Here is a 24,837-nt window from a genome sequence, read left to right on the forward strand (position 1 = left end):
CATAAATTAGGGTTGCCGCCTGCCGTCAGCTGCAGAAAGTAGCCGTTCCAAGAGGGTGGTAGCGTGTTGCCCGCTCCCCTGGAACAGGTGGAAACCCACTCGTTCCGGTGATGTACGGCTTAAACGTGACCAGATTCGCTGTCATGACGTCACAGTATATTGACCTTCTGGGTTATGAGACCAAAACTGCCGCGTAGAAAGCTGCTATAATAAATTACTTAGGGCCATCCAAATCTTGTCAGCGTTCAGGAACATCATTTAACTAAATAATTAACGAAACATGAAAGGAAACATAAAACATTTGGAGGACGCTTAAGCTTCGCCTTTAAGAGTGGCGCGCGTTAGCAGACAAAGACCCCTGGCTGCTTCATCAGGCTTCCCGGGAATTGAATGATGTTTTGTCGTATATTCACATTGCAATCTGACGCTATCACATCTGTAGCTTGTGGTTAAGTTGTACTTAACAATTTTTCTGACGGATTTTACTTTGAGAAATTCTTTTTTTTTCTAACGCTTTTTTTTTTACTAACACCGTTTCCGTTAACAATTTCGACATCAGCTCTTTTACGGAGCACAGAAAGGATACGTAAACGAGCACTTTTTTTGCAATCGGCACTATTGGAAGGTGGCTCCCACTGCCTCGAATCCAGCAGGAGCAGAAGCAGAGCGGTATAAGTACTAAGTATAAGTACATAGCACGAATAAGACGAAGTAATTGAGCTTCAAGGCACAAAGACAAGCAATGGAAAGCGTGTGGGCAGAAGAAGGGGACACTACCCTGAGGCACCTACGAAAGATTTGGCTGAGCATAACCCCCCTCCCCCCTGCGTACAAATCTACGGCCTCCAAGGCATCCTAAATGTCATTGCCGAAACATGCGGCCACGGGCGATTGCCGCACCTTCGCACCTAGAGTCTTCGCAGCCGCACGTATGTACGCGCCGAGTTGAAAGAGGCGCGCGTCTACACTGCAGTCCGAGCGTGATTCTGCTTAAGGAGTTCTAATGTATGATTGCAGGTGGCGCTACATGCACGGAGTGAACAACGAGTGTGCTTGCGCTACAGTGAGGCCGTGATTTCACGGTGTGCTGTTGCGATCTTGGAGGCCGCAATTTTGCTAAATGAGTGCTAATGTTACATTGCAGATGACCCTATTTGCACAGAGCATAAAAATACAACGCAATAGAGGGTAGTGGGACGAGGGTTTAGCAGTGCACCGTTGCCATTCGAGTGCAGATTCGAGTGCGGATCAAAAAAGGCCCAGATATAATATGTTTGGGACGGTCATGGCTGGATATATTGATCAGAAGTAGATGTCTGATGTAAGTGATATGTGTCTTTCAAACGTTGCACAAAGGGCCATATAAACCTATGAGCAAATGCGGCTGAAACCCCGGGCCTCCGACTGCCATGGCACTCCATTTAAACTATATCCTTGACAGGCCCCTCAAAAATTTCGAAGGGGCCGTCCCCAGGGCTCTATCGGAAATTGGTAGGAAAATAGAAGTTGTAACGCGGCGTCCAGGGAGCGTTCTGCCACAATCATATTTTTAAAAGGTTTAGTAGTGGCCGACATGTGCAGCTCATCAAAAGAATGAATTATCACTAGTACCTCTAGCAACGAGTGATGCGCGTTGTTTATTGAACAAACTATGCGGTAAATTGTCCAAGGACACTTGGTTCGTAAATGATGCGCAGAACTCTCAATTATATCATATTGATCATGGAATAGAATTCAATATTCCGTTTAAAATTAACTGATCGGTTGAAACAACAGTACATAGGCTTCGGCTAAGCACTGCCGATACTAAAAGCTTCCTGTATAGGATAAGAAAAACTAATAGTGCTACATGCTCATGTGGCGAGGCTGAAGAAGACATAAAACACCTTCTTCTACACTGTAAAAAACATGATGCTCCCCGTAAGAAGCTTTCAGAAAAACTACATGGCTTGGATAGACGACCACTATCCATAGGAAAAATTTTTGGTCCATGGCCGAAAGAAAAACTACAAAACATCGCTGCGCGCGCCTTGGTCCAATTTTTGGAGGAATCAAAAGTATCACAAGAATACTAAGTTATATATTAGTTATTGCAGGCATTGTTATTATTAACAGGCACTCTTGATTACATGTTTACTGTCTCTTCGTGTTCATGTGGCATTTGTGTATGCGCACAAGACTGTTGTATTTAGAGCACAGCATTCAAGAGGGACCTAATTCGCAAGTGCCCAACATCTTTGTGAACTTGGTTTTGAGAACATTTATGGTTTGTGAACTCATGTGTTGTGTGTGAACACTTCAATACTGTGAGTATTTATGTTATGTGAACTCTTGTGTAGCGCGAACATTTATTTATATTTCAGCTAAGACTTTGTACGTGAATGTTTGTACATGTGGTTATTAGTCCAGTTTGGTGATATTTGACAACATTCCGAAGACAACTAGCATGCAAGAGAAGAGGAGTAGCCGGCGCCACATATAGGCACCAACCTCTCCTTCAATACATTTATAAAAAAAAGTGGCCGACATAAAAGGCAAACAATGTGGGGTGCGCAGAGGTGTCCTGCCCCTAGTGAACAGATATAACGGTTGCTCAAATAGAACGGTTGCAAGCTACTTTCCTAAAATAAATTGTCCTTTATAAGAGACGAGAATTTCATGCCATCATAGTACATGCATTTACTGGTATTCGACTGGATTGTATGCCTAATATGCAGAGAAAATTAAAGGGCCAGTGTATAACTAGAGCGTTTGATCATTACAATACGTGTTTCTCTCTTCCCTTAGTGTTGGCGGGAGACAAGTTGATGTATTTGCGACTAACATCACTGGTTATTCATATATTTATTCATTTATTATAGCCTGAAATACGAATACATTGTTGAAGTTACAATGAGTTACAACAGGGGGTATACAAAGTTATGCAAAAAGAAAGGACAAGAAATAAGAACCATAAAATAAAAACCGCGTGATATAAACAAAAATCACTCGCTATATTGTGCAATTAGTTAGAATAAAAAGTGTAGAAATGTGTTCTTGCGAGAGAATGTACACCCAACTTTCATAATGGGGTAATATTAGTAAATAAAAGCGCCTTGCCTGTTGGATACCTAGCAATAAATAACAACTTAACGGGGAAAAAACACGTTTTCTCAATGCAGAAATGTTGCAAACGTTATATCAAGATGCATTTGTACGTATGTTCGTAGGCATGTGGCCTTTAATCTGAGAATGAACTCGACACTAGCCGCTGAACCTGGTAACAATCGAAATATTTGAAATCTTGACTGACAACCATGATTGCATCGTCATCATGATCCCATGGGCCTTGGGGTAAAGTTGGCCCGGGCTCCAAATTTTCTCAATGCTGCACTGGGTGCACGGACATGATTTGAATAGCGAACTAAGGAAGGGTTCTCACTGGGTGATGGCTGCCGGTGTAGTTCGTCAACGCGCTTTCCACAATGACAGCTGTTCCACAATGACAGCTCACGTCTAAATTTTAAAGTAGATAGAAAAATAACTTCGTCGTAGTTGAGAAGCCTGTGTATTGCCCAATGCCCGAAAGGCCTCGGGCCGTCGCCCAATTCAAATTCGTGACCTTATTCAGGTTCACATATTTGCGCAGCTTTTCCCTACAGCGACTTCGCCCAGGTGACGCATACAGTGGTAAAATGTAGTCTATTTTCACCACTCTAAGGCTTTCTCAAGAAGTATGGGCGGAGGTTTGGCAAAATTGCCGTCTCTTCTTCTAGTAGCGTGGAGGGTTTCCCCCGTAACAGACGTACATTGATTACATTGATTCTGAAAATGTATTTCGCTTGAAAATTCAGCTCGCAGACAACATCAGTTGCTTCAAAAGGCTTGTCTGAATGGCGCAGACTTCGTTCCCACAAACGGCGCCACTCGTAGTCCTGTGGCACAGAAACAACGACAATTTTGGGGAATTTTTCAATTCGCTGTGCTCTGCCTTGCAACCCTATTTAAAACAATCCTTCTTTCGCCGCGGTTTGATCATCATACGACTCGTGCCTACAAGAAAAAGAGATTAAAAAAAACATAGACAAGCTAGATGAACCATGCCGTACAGTACAGGTTGCCGAGCGTGGCGCATAAAAGCACCAGGTGAAACGCGTGGCAATTTTGGCTTCCCTGCGCCGCTCCTGCCGGCTGCACGGCCCCCGTGCCACTTCTCCAAACGCGGCCCCCTGGTGGAGTTGAAATGAAGCCTGAAGCCTACTTTGAGCCACTTCAGTAATAGATGGCGCTGCTTTACCTAAACCTTCATAGGCACTTTCGCGCGCTCGTGTTTGTGTGAAGGCTCAGTGTTTACTGCTTTTCTTTTATTTCTTTGTCATGTATGATTGCGTTTTGCTGGATCATGATAACGTATTGCGAAAATGCCTTTCTTTTGTGATTCTCAAAGTGATGACGTACAAACTGAAATAGTTGGTTTACGTTGTGCTCAGCGAGTTAGCAAACCTAACTTTTCCGGAAAAGCTCCCCGTCGCGCCCTGAATGGCTTCGGTAACCTCACGGGTGCCGTCACATATCCATCTATTTTATACTTGCCAGCTCAGACTACTGTCAATCGTACGTTCAAATTAGCAATATTAACATCATACAACATGATCCTGAAAGGAGGTTGAGAAATAAAGTTCCGCTGGTGTTTAATGAAGCTGGCTTTGTCTTGTTCAGTGCAGCTAAAGAAGACTTCTCAGTACGAATCAACAGAAAGAGTAGACGACGAATTGGTAAGATATCTTTTCTTAAGGCGCCTGCAAGCGCGTCCTCTCATACTCAGCCATATTTTCTTAGAAATATAATGAATTAACTGTACATATATAGCATACGGGGGTGCCACGTGTAGATGGTTGCTTTTGCATTATATTTTGAGTAGTTCTAACGTTACGTAAGATTACTTTCATCAATGATGAGCGTCATTGCTCTGGGAACAATGAGAATTGCATCATGGCAGCTCTTTTGAAGTTGCCAATTAATCGATTAGGCTTTCCTGCATGGCTTCTGATGTTCCACTGTGCAGACGATGCGACCCCTGATATTATGGCACAATGAAAGACGCCCTCGAAGTGTTTCAAGTTCTTTTCTAGAAAACAAAACTGAGAAAAAGTATGAATGGAACAGGCGATATGCGTAGTCGTATCGTAGTCGTTTGAAATGGCGTATGTTGCTAGTTCTTGCACTGATTCTGAATGCATCTGACGAACAGCGAGAAGGATCAAGAAGATAGTTTACAACCGCTAGCAATTGGGCCTGTTGGTATGCCTTAGTAGCGCTCTGTTTTTCGTAATATTCTTCTCACGTACTTCAGATATTAAAAATCCTTGTAGAAGAAAGGCTGAAAAAGCAAAAAAAAAAAAAGAAACAGTGGCTACACCACAGCGTATCTCTTGATCCGAGTATTTTTCATAGCATGGCATGCATGTGTTGATTTTGTTCGCTGCTTATTGGAAATTCCTGTTTCATGACTCTTCACTTCTAATAATATTTTATATGTGATTGTTTTATATCTAGTAAAGTATTTCTATGAATGTATTATTTTTATTACTTTTTCAATATTTTAGGCTGACCACAGCAAAGGATAAGGAGCGTGCAAACGGCAAAAGGCTTTCTACTGAGTTATATATGCAAACATTTCTTCATCCGCAAGTGCATCAATTAAAAATAACCACATCTCTCAATCTTCTGCAGTTTACTAACGATAAATGAGTATCGCTGATTTTGGAAGTCCTGCGCATCAGAGGGTGTTTGCTGCTACGCCCACTGAGTGGCATTTCCTAAAATGTGCCGTATCGTTAGTGTCTGAAGAAAATCATGCAATAATTTTACGTCATGCAACCTGTATAAAATAAAGAAATTTACCTTTTCTTGAACAATCCAGGGAGCGTATGTGCCTGCGTATCAGGACAGGAATAATGTAGAAAAATTATATATTACACTTATAGTTCAGTTCGTAACGTTGACTTTTCTGTATTTACGGGTGCATCCTTCGTTGAAGCATCATCATTGAAGTTAGCCTTGAGGGGGGATTCGATAACAGCCGAGATAGCAGGTTCCAAACCATATGCAAGACTGCCCGGATTAAGGATCATCTTGAGTACATGAGAAAACATTTTCTCCAGACCTTGCCCACTCTGCTGGTTTCCCAAAAGCGAGCCCAACAGAGACAGGACGCTTGCCTGCGAGCCGCTACCCTGAGTCTCAAGCCGAGACGGTAATCCTTGAAGGACCAAGGGAGCAGGTTTAGAGAAGTCGATAGATCCGGCCCTTGCGCTTCCGGAAGATGAACCTTTTCCGTTCACCGCATTCAGTCCATCGATCACTGTCTTGAGTGCAGCCATTGGATCGGCTTCAGCTGACTTCTTCGATTGGACATCAACACTCCCTAGGTTCGAATGTAGCGAGCTCAGGAGAGCGGCCGTGACGTCGAGTTGACTGATGCCTGCACTGCCTGTCGCATCAGCGTTTGCAGTGGCTTCACTTCTCGCCTCTGGCACTGCACTCAGTTTTTATTCCCGAAACTGCGGCTGCTCGAAGGTCTTCTAACGGTCAGCGCGCAGGTGAGTCTGCTTGCTTTGACACCTAGTTCTGGTAAAGTTCGGAGGCCTTGCGCAGCTCAGCTATCTTGACAATTTCATATCTTTTTGAAAGTTATTCTGCAAAAGAAGCAATGTAATTAAGTTCAAAAAATGTATATCAGTTCTAAGTTAAAATAAAGAACCATGCAGATTGTGCCAACATAGTTTGGGAAAAATATAGTAAAAGTAAGCCGCCTCGTGTACCGTGCCCGTACAATCATATCATTGTATATATTGCTGGAAACTTTTCGTCATTGGCAGCTTTAGAAAAGAAGAATGACATTTGTCTGAAGCTGGTGCTCTGAATTAATATGCACCGAAGTATGTTCAGGCGTTTGATTATTATTTTCATCTAATATGAATATGGCATCAGTACGTTATTGTGCACTTAGCATAGTCTGTTAGGACACCTGAATTCAAATATATTTCTTAAACGAGGGAAAAAGGTTTGATGGCTTACGAAACGTGATTGGGACTTTGCGAAGTCATTTTTATTCTCGCACAGAAATTAGACATCCGATGCCTGTTTGCAAAGGATGAATACCGACATCTTATCAAGCATGCTCTCTATACAAAACCAGATATATCCTCTGATAAAAGAAAGAATAGGCAGTGTAATTATTTCTTTGTATTCTACAGCTATGAATGAAATCACGTTTACAGGCATTATCCATACATCTCTCATTCTGCCAAATAATATTTAAGACGTGATGTCGGACAATGACTTCCTTTGAGCACACGGAGGTACAATTACATTGTTGACACCACAGCCATCATCGACACTATCAGACAGTACCATAGGGTTTTGTTACAAACCATGAGTTTCATATGAACTTTGGTAATTATAATCAACGTATACACCTTTAGAAAAAGTAAAAGTAATCTTACAAATGCCGATAAATTACTAGATTTCCTTCACTAAGCGGCATTGAATCAAATTTTTATCAGCGAACTGAAACAATGGATGAATTCTTAGGCAGTTTGCAAACTTCCTACATGTTGACATATAGCAAGTCTATGAAATCTGCAGTAGAAAGCTGGCGGCCTTGCGTATGGCTACTGAAACTGAAACATTTATTTATATACCACCGAACACTTTAAGCCCGATGGACGCAAGTAGTAAAGAGGGACGCGTATTAAGACACACACTCGTATTTCTTTCTCGACTACATTTTCCTTTCACTAGACGCATACAGCTAAAGTTTCTAATTGAATGAATCAGGTGTACAACCGGCAGTTCTGAACATTCGGGGGTCGCCAGCACAAGAATTTTGACTTAAGATCGTTCGAAATCTGCCCGCCACATGTTTGTTTCGCACACTGTTATCTTACCATAGCTGTTTTCATTTGCATCATATCTTTTGCACTGTTGCCTGAACTTACATATGTGACATGGTACGTATGAATTGGTTGTCTTCTTTACTGTGTATTGCGCAATTTTAGGATTACACTGCTTTGGTGCTAATGTTAACGAGACCAATGCGTTCAAGGTGCCAGTACTGGTCAGCGACTTCACTTTGTATAGAATGCGACGCACAATTGACAGATATCAGCTGTCTTTATGCACTAGGCTTCATGCCCCTTGTTCTTTGCCTCATAAAATGCCTACGGGTGCGCAAACTATAAATCAAGAAATTAATGCATCAATGTACAGGCATTAAAGTTCTTTGTCTGTCTCTCTGTCAATGTAAAGGCGCACGCTCAGTTTCATACGCAGCTACTACTGAAAAGAAAGGAAGGTGTATACAAGTGAATGCCTACTTGGTAAATCCTTTTTGCCAAGAGCCTTGTGACAACGCGTCGATCATGGCGAGGATGGCATGTGCAAAGACAACTGACTACACCAGCTTCGCGTGAAAAGCCATGATGAGTTCTGAAACGAAAATAGAAACATTCGTTAAGCAGTTGTGGCGCTTGAAACAAGACTTTTGAAGCGTTGGGAAGATATTATTCAAATGTATCTGCCTAGTTCATGCGTTCTAATTCCAATCATGTAGGTGGCAATAATGCGGCAAAAGTGAACGTCTTTAAAACTGCATGAGTAGCACATTAGGCTGAAATGCGAGGTCGCATTGAGGTGTTAAGGTGGCTTCAAGGGCAGCTCTTTTTCTAGAGGACTCAGAGTGGCCGTGTTCCGGAGCCCAGTTGACAGTCTGCCGACCGTCTACGGTGAGTATGACGGCCATGCGGGAAGAGCAGGAGAGGGTTTTCCGGGCCAAGTGCTGGGCGCGCCGCTGAGGTGATGCAGATCGGAAAACATACAGAGGGCCCCACATGGGACAAGCGCAATACGTGGAACGGCCATATTAGCCCCGATATCATTAAGTGGCGCCCTCTCACGTGTGACGTCAGTAGGGGGACTCCGCTTTCATCCGCGCAGCAACCGTCACTGCTTTTGTATGCGGAGCGTCTGCACCAAGTGGCATCTTTGTCGAACAAGCGGCCTCACAAGGGTCAAAAAACGCGTGCAACGAGTGTTTTAGAGTGAAATGTTGACCCTGCGTTTGTTATGACACAATCGACCGGGTGACAAATTGCCCGGATAGCAGAAGAGTATGCCGATGCCGCCAACCGCATTGCTGGTAATAAAGTGAAACAGTGTTTTCTCTCATTATGCGCAATTTCGCGCAGTACGATGCTAATTTTTTGGGTGTTTCTTTCAATACGCCAGTAAGCATGCCTTTCTCTAGCATTTGCAAGTTCGTCGATAAAGCTTGCGAAACATCGCGAGGTCTAATCTAGGGCGAGGCTGTGTACGATGCCGGCCACGTTGTTGAATGTGCGATCGAGGCTGTCAGCGTAGATCGCATCACAGTCGCGGATCTCGTGGTGCATACAAGTGCACCTGCGAACCCGCCCCACAACGTCACTATCATGATCGACTGCAGTGAAGTGGCGAATGTTCGCTGTTCCTGCAAAGCAGGGTGCGGCAATGTCAACATTTACCATAAAGTTGGTGTCGATCCGATATATTTTGCATTGTGCTATATTTCTCTAAATGAACATACAAGTACAAACTTAAGAACTGCTTTGAATATTTATTGGTGCCACCACTTTAACTTGGGCCATCCAGCCGGCCCGCGAAGCGCCGAACAGTCTTGGCCTGACGGTCCCGACGTGGGAATCGCGCCCTGCTCGCTAACGCGCGTTTTGCAGCACCTCACTAAAGTTTTTCAAGCAACCAACCAACCACTTTGACTTAATGAATCAATATTTAATGGTAGAACCACCCATTTTTAATTATTTCCGCAAGTACAAGGGAACATGACAAATATTTAGTAACTCCCAAATTAGTCTTGTCACTGCTACATTGGACTGCAGGATAGAGAGCTGGAGTAAAAATGCGTATTATATGCAAAAACTTATTTTGGGTAGGTTCACTAAACTGCAGTACAATCTAATGAACATACGTTCAATGTGTGGCTTTTAATTATTTATCATAAACACTCTACTCTGCAGGAACTACAAATGTAAGCACGTGGTTGTTGCACAAAAATCCATTCAGCAGCGGTCATCACTAGACAAGCCGCAGCAGAGGGGCTACAGTTCATAAAGCAGGATTCAAACATGAATACGAGCCAAGGAAGATGGCATGCCTTCCTTACTTCGTGCAGGTAGTAACAAATTACATACATTGCTGTTTGAGTATGGCACATAAAGTTGCCGTCTTCTGTTCGCTGGCACAGTAAAACTTAATTGAGAACCTTAAATGTTTTATTATAGATGTGTTTGCACACAAGCAGCGAAAAATCATTATTCTGGGCAGCATCTATTAGATTTAGCATATGCAATCCAGTACACCGTAATCATGTGCATTACATAAGCACACTTCACTCCAGTGAACATCCACGTAATGTGAAGCATTCAGAGTTTGGTAGTGAATGATTCTTATGAGTCATTTAATTGTTCTTCAGTGAATGTTTAATTTGTTTGCTAGGTGTTGCACACTGATGCGGAGTGCCGCGCATGGTGTTTGTGGTGCTAAAGAGGTTCATTGCAGAGTTCATTGCAACCTAGTAGCACAAGTTGGCGTCAAACAGTTTTTTTAAAGATAATGTTTGGGGGTGTTGTATCCAGAGAGCCCATTTGGCGCCACAGAGGTTGACCTACCTGGAGCGCCACGTTAGGGCTTGTTGAGGTCTCTTTCAAAAAAATGTTGTTGTGCGTAACAAATCCATGTCAAAGTTGACTATTCAACCGTACTCTTTTACTTGCGATACAATTTGATGACTATATAGACCTTCATTCTTATATAAAATTCAGTGGCCTTGGACAAGCATTCAGAGGAGTGCAGTTGAAAACCATCAGGCAAGGGCGTCACTCTATATATTCTATTCCCCCTCCTTGTTTCAAACGCCACTGTCTCGGAGCCGTGGCTGATATAAAATCTAATAACATGATGCTGCTCCTGTCTGGTGTAAGGCACCCGCGTAGAACTGCCATGTTTGCTGCACTGCAGCACTGTTCTTTGCATTGAAACTTAGAGCTGCCAAGTGCGTGATTCTCTTTTTTATCATGTCAAGCAACAGTTCCGCTTCATGAAAATGGCACGTCATTATTCAGTTTACATTTGTATGTATAAGTGTAACAAAATGAGTTTGGTAAAAATGTGCATCGAGGTTAGCTTTAACAATTTTGTGTAGCATTGTACGTGTAATATGTTTTTCTTCGAGGTGAAAATGAAGCAGCCCCCTGAGATCCAGGGTGACATCCTCAAGAGACTACTTCGGGGTCTTCCTTACGTGTCGCCTGCTGAAATGCGCAACGAACAAGCTAGCACATGTAAGTGGATTCTTAGCAGCGCATAAAAAAGGAATAGTAGGTGCACCAATTATGTGAAGACTGCAATGAAAAAGATTTTGTAAGGTTTAGAACCCCAGTGTACATTGTGAAATCTCAAAACACTGCCATGTTTTACTCATACGTACAGGCATGCTAACTGTATTGCAGTGAACAAAAAAACCAAAAGATCATTTCTTTGCTGCTCTGGAGAATACCTAATTGAAAATATGCTGATGTGAATTGAGCCTTTGTCGTGAAGTGCTCCTGCTGCTGCTTGTTTATGCGGTTATTTAACTTTAAGTACCACCAGCACGGCGGGGTCATGAAAATGTACAATCATTTCAAAGAACCTTGAGCTTCGTAATAGAAGTGCATTTATTTGCTCTTAACTGACTGCGTACCATTTGGAGACATTTGGAGACAATCATGCAGTTGATGGTATGTGAAGCAGTACCAAGCAGTGACTAATAGAACGTAATAGGAAATTAAGATCCAGTTGTTTCACGCTTACTGTGATGTTTATTCAATTGCATAGCAAGTCGTAAAGCACACGAAAATACGCACATGGCACCCAGAATTTAAAAAATTCCAAGCCCTTCCCCTGTCGAGAAAAGGGGGTAAGCGAAGCTTCTCGGGTTGCACATGACGTACTACATGTCCTTCTACTTTCGCTTCCCTTACCTACTACTTGCGTTTTAGTTTCCTTTCCCTATAGATGGATAAGCGTTTCCTCGACAGAGGAAGGGCTCCTCTGATCAGGGAATCTTTGCACGTGCCACAAACTTTAATTTGGCTGTGATCTAGTTGGGAGTAGTATTCCTGTTGCACTTTGAAGACGTTTGTGCGTTGGACCTCGGAGCGGATTGTAGAAACGAGAGAAACCTTGTTGTCGAACCATAGCCGGTCACATATAGTGCACCTTGTTCCAAAGTTCCGTGCAAGGAATTCCCGCTCAAACCTACCCACACCACGCGGGAAGTTTTCACTTGCGCTGGGCGAACGCCCACCACTGTGACCACCACCACCATCGGTGTCGGAGATCTCGGAGAGCTCGCAGAGCTCGGAGTTGTTGGCAATGCTGCTGCTGCTGGCTCCTTCTGGGAAACAATGTCGACGTTGGCGGAGCCGTTCTGCTTCCCGTGCCCGTAGCTCAGGGTCCGCTGCCCTTCTGTGACGTTTAGCTTGGACGCCGCATTCCCTCGCCTATAGGGTTTTTCGCCATTCTCTGTCGTTTCGATTGGGCATCGCGCTTCTTTAACTCAGGATCGGCTGCCCATCAATGTCGCCGAGCTATCTGCGTCGCCAACCCTCAACGCTCGGTGTGCACAGCGTGTGCGAGCCCGCTAACGGGCGCGTTGTCGGCGTTGCTCATCGAAAGCGGCCTGTTCCTCCGCCGAACGGACTACGTGCGGCATTCCCATCCGCTTGCCGAGTCTGACGACGAAGGCGGGAGCAGTGGCACGAGCGTATGCCGAGCACGAGCAGAACCCGAGGGGGGTGCCAACGAGCCTTCAGCTGCGGAAGAAGACGACGACGCTCAAGCATATGCTTGATGATGATACCGCGTACGCGTGCACCGACCCCGACACAAGTGAGCCTATATAAACCTTCGCTTAAAAAAACATATTGCCGACTATTAAGTCCCTGCTTTGCATAACGAGTTGGGTGAAGTACATTTAATCAGACCAACATCATTCTTTCCATGCAAAAACCGCAGCTCTAGCCATTAACAGAGATGATTGTTTTCTTTTGACTGAACCACTGGCAGGGCAGTACTATTCACAGTATAATGCGTAACAGTCAAACTGGTGAATGATATGAAGAGAATGAGTGGCAGCGATGCATGGATTTATTTTAGTTACCTTTTCATTCAGGTTAGCTTGTGTCCTCTCCTCCGAGTTTATTACATTGTAACGAATGATTCAAGGACTTCTAAGATAACTATTTATTGGGGGCTAACTTGTGCCCGGCAAGTAAATAAATTAGATAACTGCAGCGTTCCAAGCAGGAGATCAAGAAGCCTTGTTTTCCTCGAGCGGTGCTTCACTTCCTCTTCTTCTGACAACGGTCACATATATACGAGTGCGTGCGGCGAATGCACGTGCCATTACGTCTTATTATTTGTTCTCACTAATACGTCGTTCTCCTCTTGGAGGGCGCACGAACCTGCGCACGTTATTTAAAGACGGTTTTTGTCTTGTGTCAATATTCTCACTTGCAACTGGCTGTTTGCAGAAATAATTAGTGCATAGAAAACATTGTAGACACATTGCGTGCTTACACGTAAAGTGTAAATGAAAGCAAAGGAATTTATTAACACATGTCAAACAACTTAGGGTGCAAATAAAAACATGTGTTCTGCATGACTGCATGGTTATCTGCATATTTCTTAAACAGCGGAGCTGTTTAAGCTTATCGTTTACCCGCGTAGCGTTCGCAAGAACTCGCCTAGCGATCACGTCACCACGCACAGCTGCACGTCGCTTCACCTTGCGATAGCCAATCGAAAGCCAATCAATAGCTAATCGATAATCAATCAATAATAATGAAATCCCGGAAAATGCTGGGGATGACTTTGTAGTGCTTAGCCTAGCCCAAATACGTGGCGAATACATTGGGATAGCCAATCGATAGTTATTCAATAGGTAACCGATAATCAATCAATAATAAAAAATTCCGGAAAAGCATAACCCGTAAGCCCAGGACCAGCTAGGTGCCGATCAGCTCCGCTGTTTCTTTAGCCTTGCGCCCCTATTGCAAGCTACGCTAATTTTTTTACTGTAACATAGAAGTAAAGGCAATCATTTAATTCTTTTTGGGACAGTTCACTTTTTCATCAGTGAAGTATTACATAATATGATTTAAAGTGTATGTGCAACTCATTTTGGAGGTTCAATTCCCCAAGAGCATACAGAAATTTAGTAATTCCTAAACACGCTCTTAGGGTGGCACAAGTCACATGCATCGTATGTACAAGCTGCTATATACTTCTGTCAGGCACAGGGGCCGATGGGAGTTCCAAGCTTTACGGGAACTGACATATTTGTTTACGTTAATAAGACAGAGAACATAACTTTCAGTGTGCCTTTCTCACAGCCTTTTGAAGATATAGTTGAAGGGTACACATTTATTTGAGCAATATGTTGTGACACATACTCTTCATTTAGCGCAATAAGCATGTGTGATGGAGAGGCATAAACTGTGATAAATGGTAAAACGTAAACTACAGAAACGTTTACAGCTGAACATAATTTTTTTACATATTCAAGCAGGGTAAAATGTTTAGGGGACGAGGAATGGAAGAAATATCCTGATTTTCGCCGCACAGCCTTGATTTTAAATGTGCTAGATGCAGTAGTGTTCGTGACCAACATAGCGTTGTACTGGTTAAGTGGCTGCAAGGTAAACCTAGGCTGACATTGGATTTTTTCGCCAAACCCGCTTCCTGTAAACTCTTGGCCCTGCCTGTGCAGATGTCTGCCTTTGCAAACTGCGAGTCTGTGTTCATGAACATGCATGGATGCGATGGGTGGCGTGTAATCACAATAAGCGTTAGTAGAAACAATACCACAAGGAGGAGCCAGAACAAGGTGCTACTTTCAATGGATTGAGACTATGCTATATATATACTATAAGCGTTTATTAACACACACACACAGACACACACAAACAGATATATATATATATATATATATATATATATATATATATATATATATATATTCGCATTCATTCATAGCCATCTAATCTATTGTATAACTTCTTGGGGTCAAACCTATCACTCTCATCTCCGTTATAGCATGTCCGAAATCAAGCCATCCGTATTATTACTAGGAGTGCTCAGCGATCACACGTTATTGAACGGTACCGGGATCTTAACATATTCTGCATTACTAATCCTGTAAAATTTGATGTTTAGATATTTGCATATCGAATAATTAAAGACCATCTTTAAGCTTTGGCTTCATGGAGGAACTTACTAACAAAAATATTACATGCTTTTCTCTCAACAAAAATTTATTTCTTCCAAAACTCCACATTTACTACGGTACCCAAAGAGCAAGTTCTGTTTTGATTAAATAGCGAATCCCTTGCCTTGTACTATTAAAACTGCTGTTTCTGTGCCAACATTTAAACCTTTGCTTCATGATTTTATTGCGATAGCAATTATATGGACACTTCAAGCGGATTTCTGCCGTCGGCGTGGCCGTCGTCGTCACCGTCGCCGTGAGGTTCCCTATAGATAAAATCTTCGCCGCGCGCCGTATGCCCGAGCGGAAGCGTGCGGGGACGCACGCTATCAAGGAGAGCGAACGCACTCATCTCCCACGCGCAAGCAAGGAAGCTGAAAGCCAGCGCCGGAGGGAGCGGGGGGGGGGGGGGGGTGGCGCACTTCTACTCTGCCAACAACCGCGCTCGTCGCTCGTCCGCACCGTCTCTTATCTCCACACGGCTCTGACCTTTATGCGCCATGCATTCGCCGCTCAGTTTCCGTTGAAGCGATAGACCGCACGTACCTTCGCCCGCTGCGGCGTATGCTTGCTGCCAGCGTTTTGACAGTCGTTGTCTGCAGTCATTCAGTGTGATCTATTCGTGTGTGTTTGTGCGTGCTCACACCATGCTTGTTAATTCAGTTAGTAATAGTCGGGCCACATTTTCCAACGCAGGCTACACATGCAATGCTGCCCAGATCGGCAGTGCAGCGCTACAGGTGTGTCCCTTCGCACGCGCTGCCCACGGGAAGCGCCTCTCATCAACACCACCGTTTCACACGCGCCTTCTCGTGGTCATCGAGTCTCTCTTCATGTCGGTCTACTTAAGCCGCAGCACACCTGCTTACTTAATCAGCTCATGTTTACTACAATTCATATTGCTACCAAAGCCGCTCACCTTACTTCGTATGACATTGCTGTGTTGCTATCGCATTCATTGCTTCGTCCTTACGGCGAAACTGTGACATTTTATTTGTAACCAATAACACAATTTATTTACACAAATAATTATATACACAAACACAAATAACCGGACCATTATCATTTCATGCTGAATAATTACTTTTTATTTCATGACTAGGATTGTTTATGCACTGATCGTACTTGTTTATTATAGTAATAATAATTGAGTCACTGCTGGTATTTTATTGTAACAGTGCTTCACAGTATTCTTCTTTTCGCTGCTTAGTACTTTTACGTTTCATTTAACATAACATAGGAGGTCCGCTATAGTGTTTTGACTATGGCACCTCCTTCAGATGGATATCACAGCCACCTGTGTGCATGCATTTTACCAGAATAAACTTCAAACTTCCATAAAGAAAGCACCCTCTTTAGATTGCGTTTTAAGCGGCGCAGTAAATTCGAGTGCCTCAAAACTTGAAACCTTCGCAAAAACTCATGATTCGCCAGTGAGCCCTTTTCCATGGCCTTGGTAAGAAAAGGGTTTAAGCAGTAAACAAGTTTCGACGGTAGAAGACTGAAAAATGAAAGCGAATGACCGGCAAATATCTTGGTTTTAACGAACTTTTGTCCCGCGGCAAGCAAAGCGAAGTGTAAACAAATATACGACGCTCCATCCATCCAATTAACTTCTATAGCAATGGTAATCTAATTTCCACTGGAACTGCACATACGCACACTGATAGGTGCGGATCACTTGGATCACCGTGTAAAAGGGACTTGAGCGATATACAGCTCGCCTGTTGTTTCAACTGTTCTATCCGGCACAATGACGTGCGACACACCGGTGGTCGTTAGAGGCTTCCGAAAGGCAACGGCGGATGCAAGGCGTCTTATCAACAATGGAGTCGTCACAACACAGCGTCCGCTACAGGCACTGAGAATCATTAGCGATATATGTTTGCCGGTGGCTACACTAAAGGCTCACACGCGGTATAAAAAGGCTGCTCAAATGTGACGACTGCATCGTTCCGTCCACGTGTACATCGTTTTCCCAGACTGACTTGCTTCTTGCTCCACCCGCTTCGACACGTAAGTATACGTAATTTTCTGCACTCGTAATATATTGACAACGAAAGCCAGGTAAAGGAAGAGAGAGCAGAAACTCAGCGGCGCTCGTCTTTCGCAGTCCTCACTTTATGATCTCATCTCTGCAGTATCAGCTCACACATCTGCGCATTATGCCAACCAGACACATAGGTCCAGTTGGCATATTCTACGGCACTATATGAAATACTGTACAAGCGATATCTAGAATGTTAACAGTTTTATGAGCACACGGAAGGTTTCTCAAATCAAAAGCTGTCGGCTCGACGCGTATTACCGGTAAACGTCAATATGCCTTTTTCATGCCACAATCAGTAAATACATCGCGAATAGGGATGCCAGTTGAGCTTCAAGAATCGAATTCACCAATCGTCTCGTTCAAAAGATGTCTGCTTTCAACGAGCCGTTTCATGCAGTATTATTTTGCAAATGGCAGCTTGTAAGCTGCTTTGTGAATGCTGCACTGTGTGTTCCAGAAATCAGAAATTCCTCTTGGTAAAACACAATAAAACTTCGGAAATCAAGAAAAGAGCATCAAGCTACATGTTCAGGTATTCTGAGGATAGAAAATGAGGTTATGTCACGTCGAAGAATTGGCAAGACAGCTAATTGTCAAACATTAGCAGGCACAGAACAAGGCATTGCTACAGTAACGTATAGTGCGCCGAGAGACCGGCTGCAATAGATGGCTTACTTCGACAACTACCACACTGATAAATAGGAGCCTGCACATTGACGTAGGATCTGTAAACGGCAATTCATGTTTCTACAAACAAGTATGCTATAAGCTAAAATACTACTACGCTAAAAAAGAGAGATGAACGCCACTTGACAATATGAAAAAAGTGCCTCCTCAAATAGGCATTCTTCGGTAGACAGAGAAAAATATCACATTTGGTGCGAATTATCGCTGGACTAAGGCTTACTTACCTACCAATTGTCGCATGTTTGTCAAACATTCTCGGACGGCTTGGCAAGATCAAAATAACTCCTTTATTCCGCGAAGAATACAATGATTGCGGGTGGCCGGCACTCTTTAGAACACTCAGCTCGCTAGCAGACAACACCTTCCTTTACTCCTTCCTAAGGAAAACTGAACATCTCATAATGCGGAATGCTTGTTGATGGCTTCAGGTCGAGTAATTTGAAGTTGCTGCCGAAGCCTACGTGATGTGACGGAAGAACGGATTGTGTACAATAGAACAACAGACAGAACTTAATTTTACCGCTTGAATATTTTGCGTAGGCATAGGCATGATCTCACTGGGCATTTTATCAAAAGCGTTACTGTTACAGTAAATTTCTGGTATTGTGCCTTCGATTGTATTGTGCCTTACGCGGTCATTCTTGTGAAGTCATTTAACGTAACTATCTTGTAGGGCTTTTGGTTGTACTAAAGCAGCACTCAGAGCAACGCATCCGTGAAAAAGACAAGCATATGTCATTGAAAAGCATTCTGAAATGGGTGCAGGTCATATATATATTTTGAACACTGCTTGCTGACATTTGTGAGTTTCCTCACCATTTCAGCTGTATTTTATTTTTATGATGTTATAATTATATCATAGTGTCTACGGATTGCTTTTGCCAATATAAAATAAATACGCCCCTTAATATTCAATCTGAAATTTCAGTTTAGCTCGGCGTGATCTATGCGTAATGCACTTACATCAAAACAAGCAGTCTTACTCCGAATATGTTCTGTATATGACGTCAACAGCATGTTTAATATTATGTTGCTTGTTGTGCGCTATTGGAATGTTCTGTTTTTGGAACGTATTCTACTTTAGGCATTAGCTTGCTTGATATTCAGCCTGTATTTGGCGCCTGAAAACACAGTCGCTTGGCGAAATGCCAAGTACGTTGATGTTTCCACAAAATTTAAGAACTTATTCAATAGAAAAAGCCATTATACAGCTATATGACCCTTTTCGTATGCAGCCTCGAGGACCATGACGCCGATAAAATTGTTGGTTGCAGTCACTTGCCTGGCTGTGTCAGTCGCTGGTTTTGCGTATAAAACAGGTGAGAGATTATTCCATTTTTCTGCCTCTTCGCTTGTCAGAAAAAACCAAAGCAGTATTTCGCGAATGAAAGAAAAACAAATAGCACAGTTTCGCCATAAGGGCGAAGCAATGAACGCTATAAAACCTGTTAGAATACTTCGTGAAGTAGCTGTAGTGGTGGTATCAATTAGAGTAAACGTAAGCTAAGTAAGAACGAGCCATTGTGCAGGAGTCCTCTGTTTGAATCCTGCCATCGGAAAGTTTCATTTATGTTTATTAACGAAAGGCAACGTGTTTATTAGCGACCTTATCACGACTTTTCCGTATCGGGTATGATTCAGACCTATTTACTGTGCCGATCCTGGTAGTTTCGCATTGTTTCGCACTTTAATAATAAGTGAGGTGATGTGTAAGATAAAAGGCGTGCGCAGCCGGTGTTTTATTTCGTGGCATTTGTTTGTGGACTGCCATTCTCAAAATTCTCAGAAATAATTTTGTCAAGAGTGTAAAACCAGCTATGAGCAACTTTAGTGCTAGAATTTTGGGGCAATATAATGCGCATATACCGCCATGTCATATAGCATGGCATGGCGTACAGCGTACATATACCTAAATGTATATACGAAACCTCATGGCAACGCAGACAGCGACGAAGACAGCAAAAATTCGCTGCAAGTGTCCATATCATAAGGTGATATTATGACATCAGTGAAGTGACAATAAATGCAGATGTCATATCGTTATTTGTTATTCGTTAACGCATAACAAGGGAGTGCCTACTGTCGCTACCTTGAAGTTAAACATGCAGTGCCTAAATCAGCCAGTGCTATATACCTGTTATGTAGACACATTCTTCACGTTAAAAAACAATAGAGGAGTTCTTTCTAAGTCAATATTTACCGAAGTAATCTTATAACAAACATTTAAACATTGCCACTGCCTTAGGTCCTAACTGCCTTAGGTCCCTAACTGTCATGACAAATTTCCAAAAATAAAATAAAATTGTAGAATTCATTTGGACCTGCAATTTCGCCCCATTTTTTCTCAAAAATACGAAACCTGGAATTGCTATAGCATTTTCATACTATTGCTGAAAAAACAGCAAAATTATCTATGTAATATTTACTTGTAAAAATTACAAGGAACACGTAAAAGTTGCAGACAGTTCACGACGAGCTAACTTGTCATCAGCACCAGAGGGTGCTCGTTGTGATGACGAATTGAAGCCCTTGGGCTAAGTGAGAGTAGGAGGAAAGTAAACACGTTAGCAGTAGAGATTAGTAAGAGGCGATTGGAAGATTGGTGGAAGAAAAGTAGGGAGGCGACAAACAACCGAGGCGTGCAAAAACAAAGTTCCCAATAGGGGTTCAGAAAGTTTGGTGATGGGAATTCTCCGTGTTTCTTTTAGATGCGAAGCAGCTTATAGTCAGGGCTATGTCACTCCCTCCCTCCATCCACCCGCCGTGAGTCCACACCCGCACTGTGCATGCGCATCCTCCTCCTCCTTCTCTCCTTGTCTCAGCTCCTCTCCTCTCGGCATTCCTCCTCTCCTATCCGACGCTCCTCTCCTCTCCGGATTGCGCAACGAATGGCAACACCTGCGGCTCCGCGCGCGGTAATGCGAAGCAGCTTAGGTTAGAGGCGCGACGGTAGGCGCTGCATACTCCGCTGGGGGGCGCCACAACGCGCAGAACTGTTGTCGACGCCGTCGGCGTTTTATCCGCGTTCGCACCGAACGCGCGTAGTGTTGGTGACTGTTGCCGGTGCCTCTGGGGGCGGCTGGGAGGTTTTCGACGAGATAAGCCATTACTCGTCGAGCAGCGTCGGAAATCTACCTACGGAACGCCGCTATGAGCGCCACGGACAGCGCCAGCGTCAACGCCAGTGTCAGCGCCGTGGTCGACTACATGGCTCCTTCGCATACTACTCAGGGTTCCCCTACAGGAAGATGGTGTAATTTTTTTCAAGATAGGTGGGACATTAGGCAATATAATAACAAAAGCTTGGTGGCGCAACGCACCGCGCCGTTCCCAAGGGGACGCTCATAGCATCCGTCCATCCATCCATCCATTCATCCAGTTACTTCGCCATCGGCAGTGAAGTGGTTAGAGAAAGTGCGTGAGTGGTGTGACCGCGGGGACTACCATACAGAGTATATAATCCAGCGGTAGACTATGATAAGGCACGTGCCGAAAAAAGGGTGCTCTAATTCAAGAGTGTAGCAATTGCAGGCCATCGCCTATCTGATCTTTGAGATCTCGCAAGGGACCCCTTGCCTCGGCAAATCGCACCACTTCTACTGTATGCCTCTATTGCAATGAGGCGTATTCATTCCATTCCGATTGCGTAATTATCTACATACGCTGCTGTGTTCTTAAATTTAAAATAGTGTAGTACATGTGCACCTCCCCACACCCCCTGACATTCGCCATTCCTTGCTAAATAAAACCACCAAATGCTCGCAGTGACGCAGTGACCAGGGTAGGAGTATTATGAATCAGCGCTCGGTATGCGTTGACAAATGAAAAAGGAAAACAATTTGGTGCCTTGGCAATAAATGCTTCAGCGGGTCTTAAAACATTACAGTATGCTCTTGGTTGCCGCTTCTCGATGATACATAAAGCTTGAGCAAAAAGGTTGAGGTGTTCTAGCGTATGACAAAAGAACATTGGTGCATGCATTTTATGCGCACAGTCGCGCAGTTCTTTCATGTAGTTTGAGACTAATTATTATTAGTTTTCGGTTATACCATGCGACATAATTGAACCTCGTTCCAAACGAGGTTCCACGGTTCCACTGCATACCAACATGTTGTAAGGCAACATGTTGCCTTGCCAAAAAAGCGCTTACCTACATTAATTGTGCCTTACAGGCTCCATGGACTGCGATTTTACGGGCATCGACGTGGATACTGCCATTTCAAGAATGCTCGCTAAGATTCCGAAGTACGAAGACAGCATGTCGGAGTCCTATGAAACCACTGTCGCTGGAATCCATTTCCTCGGCGTCAACATGACTGGAATGAACAGACTGAGCCGATACGGCCCCGCGATCCCCTATTGCATCAACGGCACCCGGATGGTTCAAGTAGACTTCGTAAACGACGGTGACGTCGTTGTGTCGGTGCCGTGGAAGGCGTGCGATGGTAGTAAAGGCACGATTGGCCTAACGGCCGACCTTGCGCGCTTCACCACTCAACTACGGGTCACAACGTCTGGATTAGATGACGTCAGCTTCTCGCACGAGGGTCCCGTGATTCCGGTCACCTCCGAAAATATCATGCTCAAACTCACCGGCGTTGGTTCCGGCCCGAGGATGGTAACTGAGTTCCTCTCCATGGTGTTTCCCGCGGTGGTCCGGAGTATATGGAACGATCAGTTCTTCTACTATGTGAACATATCAATGCGTAAGGCTGTAGCTTGAAGCTCTTTCAAAGCTCCTGATGCCAGTGATTGCAACAGAAGCTTAACGAAGCCTACCGGCTTCTCAAAAAGCCCAAAGTTCAGAAAACAAAATATATTTTTCCACGTTCCAGCGCATTGTCTTTTATTGTGTCGAGTATGAGTGCTTGCTTTCTGCACATAGGTTCCGGCGCAGGTCATTCTATTCTGTCAATTGCCTTATCGACATGAATATTATTTCATTGAGATGACCTTTGAAATTACAGTTGTTTCCATTAGATCCACTAAGTTACTAGTTACAGCAGTCAGTCATGCCGTTCATCAAATGCATTTGCTCTTATAGGCGACGATAAAAGATCATTTCTCTGCTGCCGAAGACAGGGTTGTGCGAAAATTTCATTCGTTCCTGATACTGCGCTGCGCGCGCCGCTCAACAAAGAAAGAAAAAAAATGCTATTCTGTCCTAAAAAAAGAGTTAGCTCAATGCGCCGGGAAATAGTTTAATTGAGCATTGCTTATATAAAGGATTCTTTTTTTTTTCGCTAGCGCAGAACAAACCAAAACTATAACAATGAAATAGCTTTATTGATTTGTAAATGCTTGCCGCTGATTAAATTAGATTGGGACTACGGTTAGCAAGGTGCTAACGGATATATTTAGTTGTTCTTCCGCAGTTTCTATGGTCTATTCAGAATATCATCAAGTCGCCTCGGACGACTCATCATAGTGACTATAAAAAAGTTAGACAGAGACGCCGCATCTAGCAAATCCGGCAGGGCCCGTCTCATGAATATTCTCGACGTTACTGCGATTAGAACTGAAGCCATGCATTGACACACCGTAGCGCAACCATCGAAACGCGCCATTTATGGGGCTTGAACAGCCGGGATGCTCTTTCACGCTTCCCTCTGGGAACGCTGTGCCGTATACCACCGCCACAGCGAAGTCCTCGCGTGGCGCTTGTTTGAGCAGATATTCAGAGAATATTGTCTGAATATTTATGTCACATGCCCGACTCGGTCCACCACCTGAGAAATGAAAGCAATTTTTGTTTTTCATCGGCAAGTGACACATACACAGCGGCCCATACCCTCTGACCGCAGTTGCTGTCAAAGAGATTGATTGAAGTGCGACACATAGGCCAGGTACACGTGGCTAGTGATCCAAGTAAGCGTAAAAGACGTTCACTGATTAAAGCGTGATGCTTTTGTGGAAGCATTCTGGCCCCTATGTGAGTCCGTAGAATTGCGTAGGATATTGGAAGGAATTAAAACACGTGAAACAACCTGGTGTGACTTTCATATGAACTTTCACCAGAGTTGCGAATCTGCTTGCCCATATCCTCATCGCCCCACCAGTTCCGTGTTAACATGGATTACCATGATTTAAAAACGAACACTCGAAGTTGTCAACAGTCATTATACAGTATCTAGGTAAGCTTACTACAATACCAGCACTATAGTGCTGGTATAACCTGCGATATTTTTTTTTCGTTCAAGGTTGCTCACACAAAAGTCACTGACCCCAGCACATCTCTATCAATGTGTTTAGATAGCGTCATTATGAGTTTGAAAAATACAAAACTGCAAAATTAAGTGTGATCAGGCTTGTGAAATATATGCTCCAGGAGCAGTGTCGAAAAAAAAATCTGCAATAAAGCCGAGACGCGCAAGGATGACACACCCATATAAATATTATGCGTGGCACTTAAAAATTGGTCTAAGATTATTTGTTTAAATGAAATAAAACTAACTCTAAACCAATGTCTAAAAAATCATATTCATTGGAAAGTAGACAGGCAGTCACTGATATCACCAACCTTCCAGCATGAGGAGGAGCCCAATCTTGTATGTGCACGTAATAACGTATAAACCACGCCTTCGTATTTCTATCAAAGAGCAAGCACGAAGAGAAAACAGGAAAAAATAATAGTCACTAATCCTTCGCCGTCGACGTGAAGTTTTCGCAGGACAACGCCGCAAGTGATGCACTCTGGACGAATTCTCTCGATGCCGTCATGACCGCTGATGCAGACCATCCGCGGGGG

The 24,837-nt window shown here is 43.6% G+C and overlaps 2 protein-coding genes across 2 annotated transcripts in view; one reads left to right on the top strand and one right to left on the bottom strand.

Moving 5' to 3' along the window:
* The window catches only part of LOC119458157 (uncharacterized), an 80,314-nt gene extending 55,682 nt beyond the window's left edge, over window positions 1–24,632 (bottom strand). Inside the window, exon 1 of the mRNA XM_049670807.1 lies at window positions 24,610–24,632. Coding sequence (XP_049526764.1) covers window positions 24,610–24,619 — 10 coding nt within the window. The 5' untranslated portion in view covers window positions 24,620–24,632. The remainder of the gene's footprint in view (window positions 1–24,609) is intronic.
* LOC119459557 (uncharacterized) lies at window positions 17,211–22,940 on the top strand. Its single transcript, XM_037721267.2, has 3 exons — window positions 17,211–17,368; window positions 19,325–19,408; window positions 22,262–22,940. Exons 2-3 carry the CDS (start codon window positions 19,336–19,338, stop codon window positions 22,810–22,812), a joined length of 624 nt encoding a protein of 207 aa, XP_037577195.1. The 5' UTR covers window positions 17,211–17,368; window positions 19,325–19,335; the 3' UTR covers window positions 22,813–22,940.
* Window positions 24,633–24,837: the final 205 nt, after the last annotated feature.

The sequence above is a fragment of the Dermacentor silvarum genome, chromosome 7 (assembly GCF_013339745.2).
Source record: "Dermacentor silvarum isolate Dsil-2018 chromosome 7, BIME_Dsil_1.4, whole genome shotgun sequence".
Taxonomy (NCBI): domain Eukaryota; kingdom Metazoa; phylum Arthropoda; class Arachnida; order Ixodida; family Ixodidae; genus Dermacentor; species Dermacentor silvarum.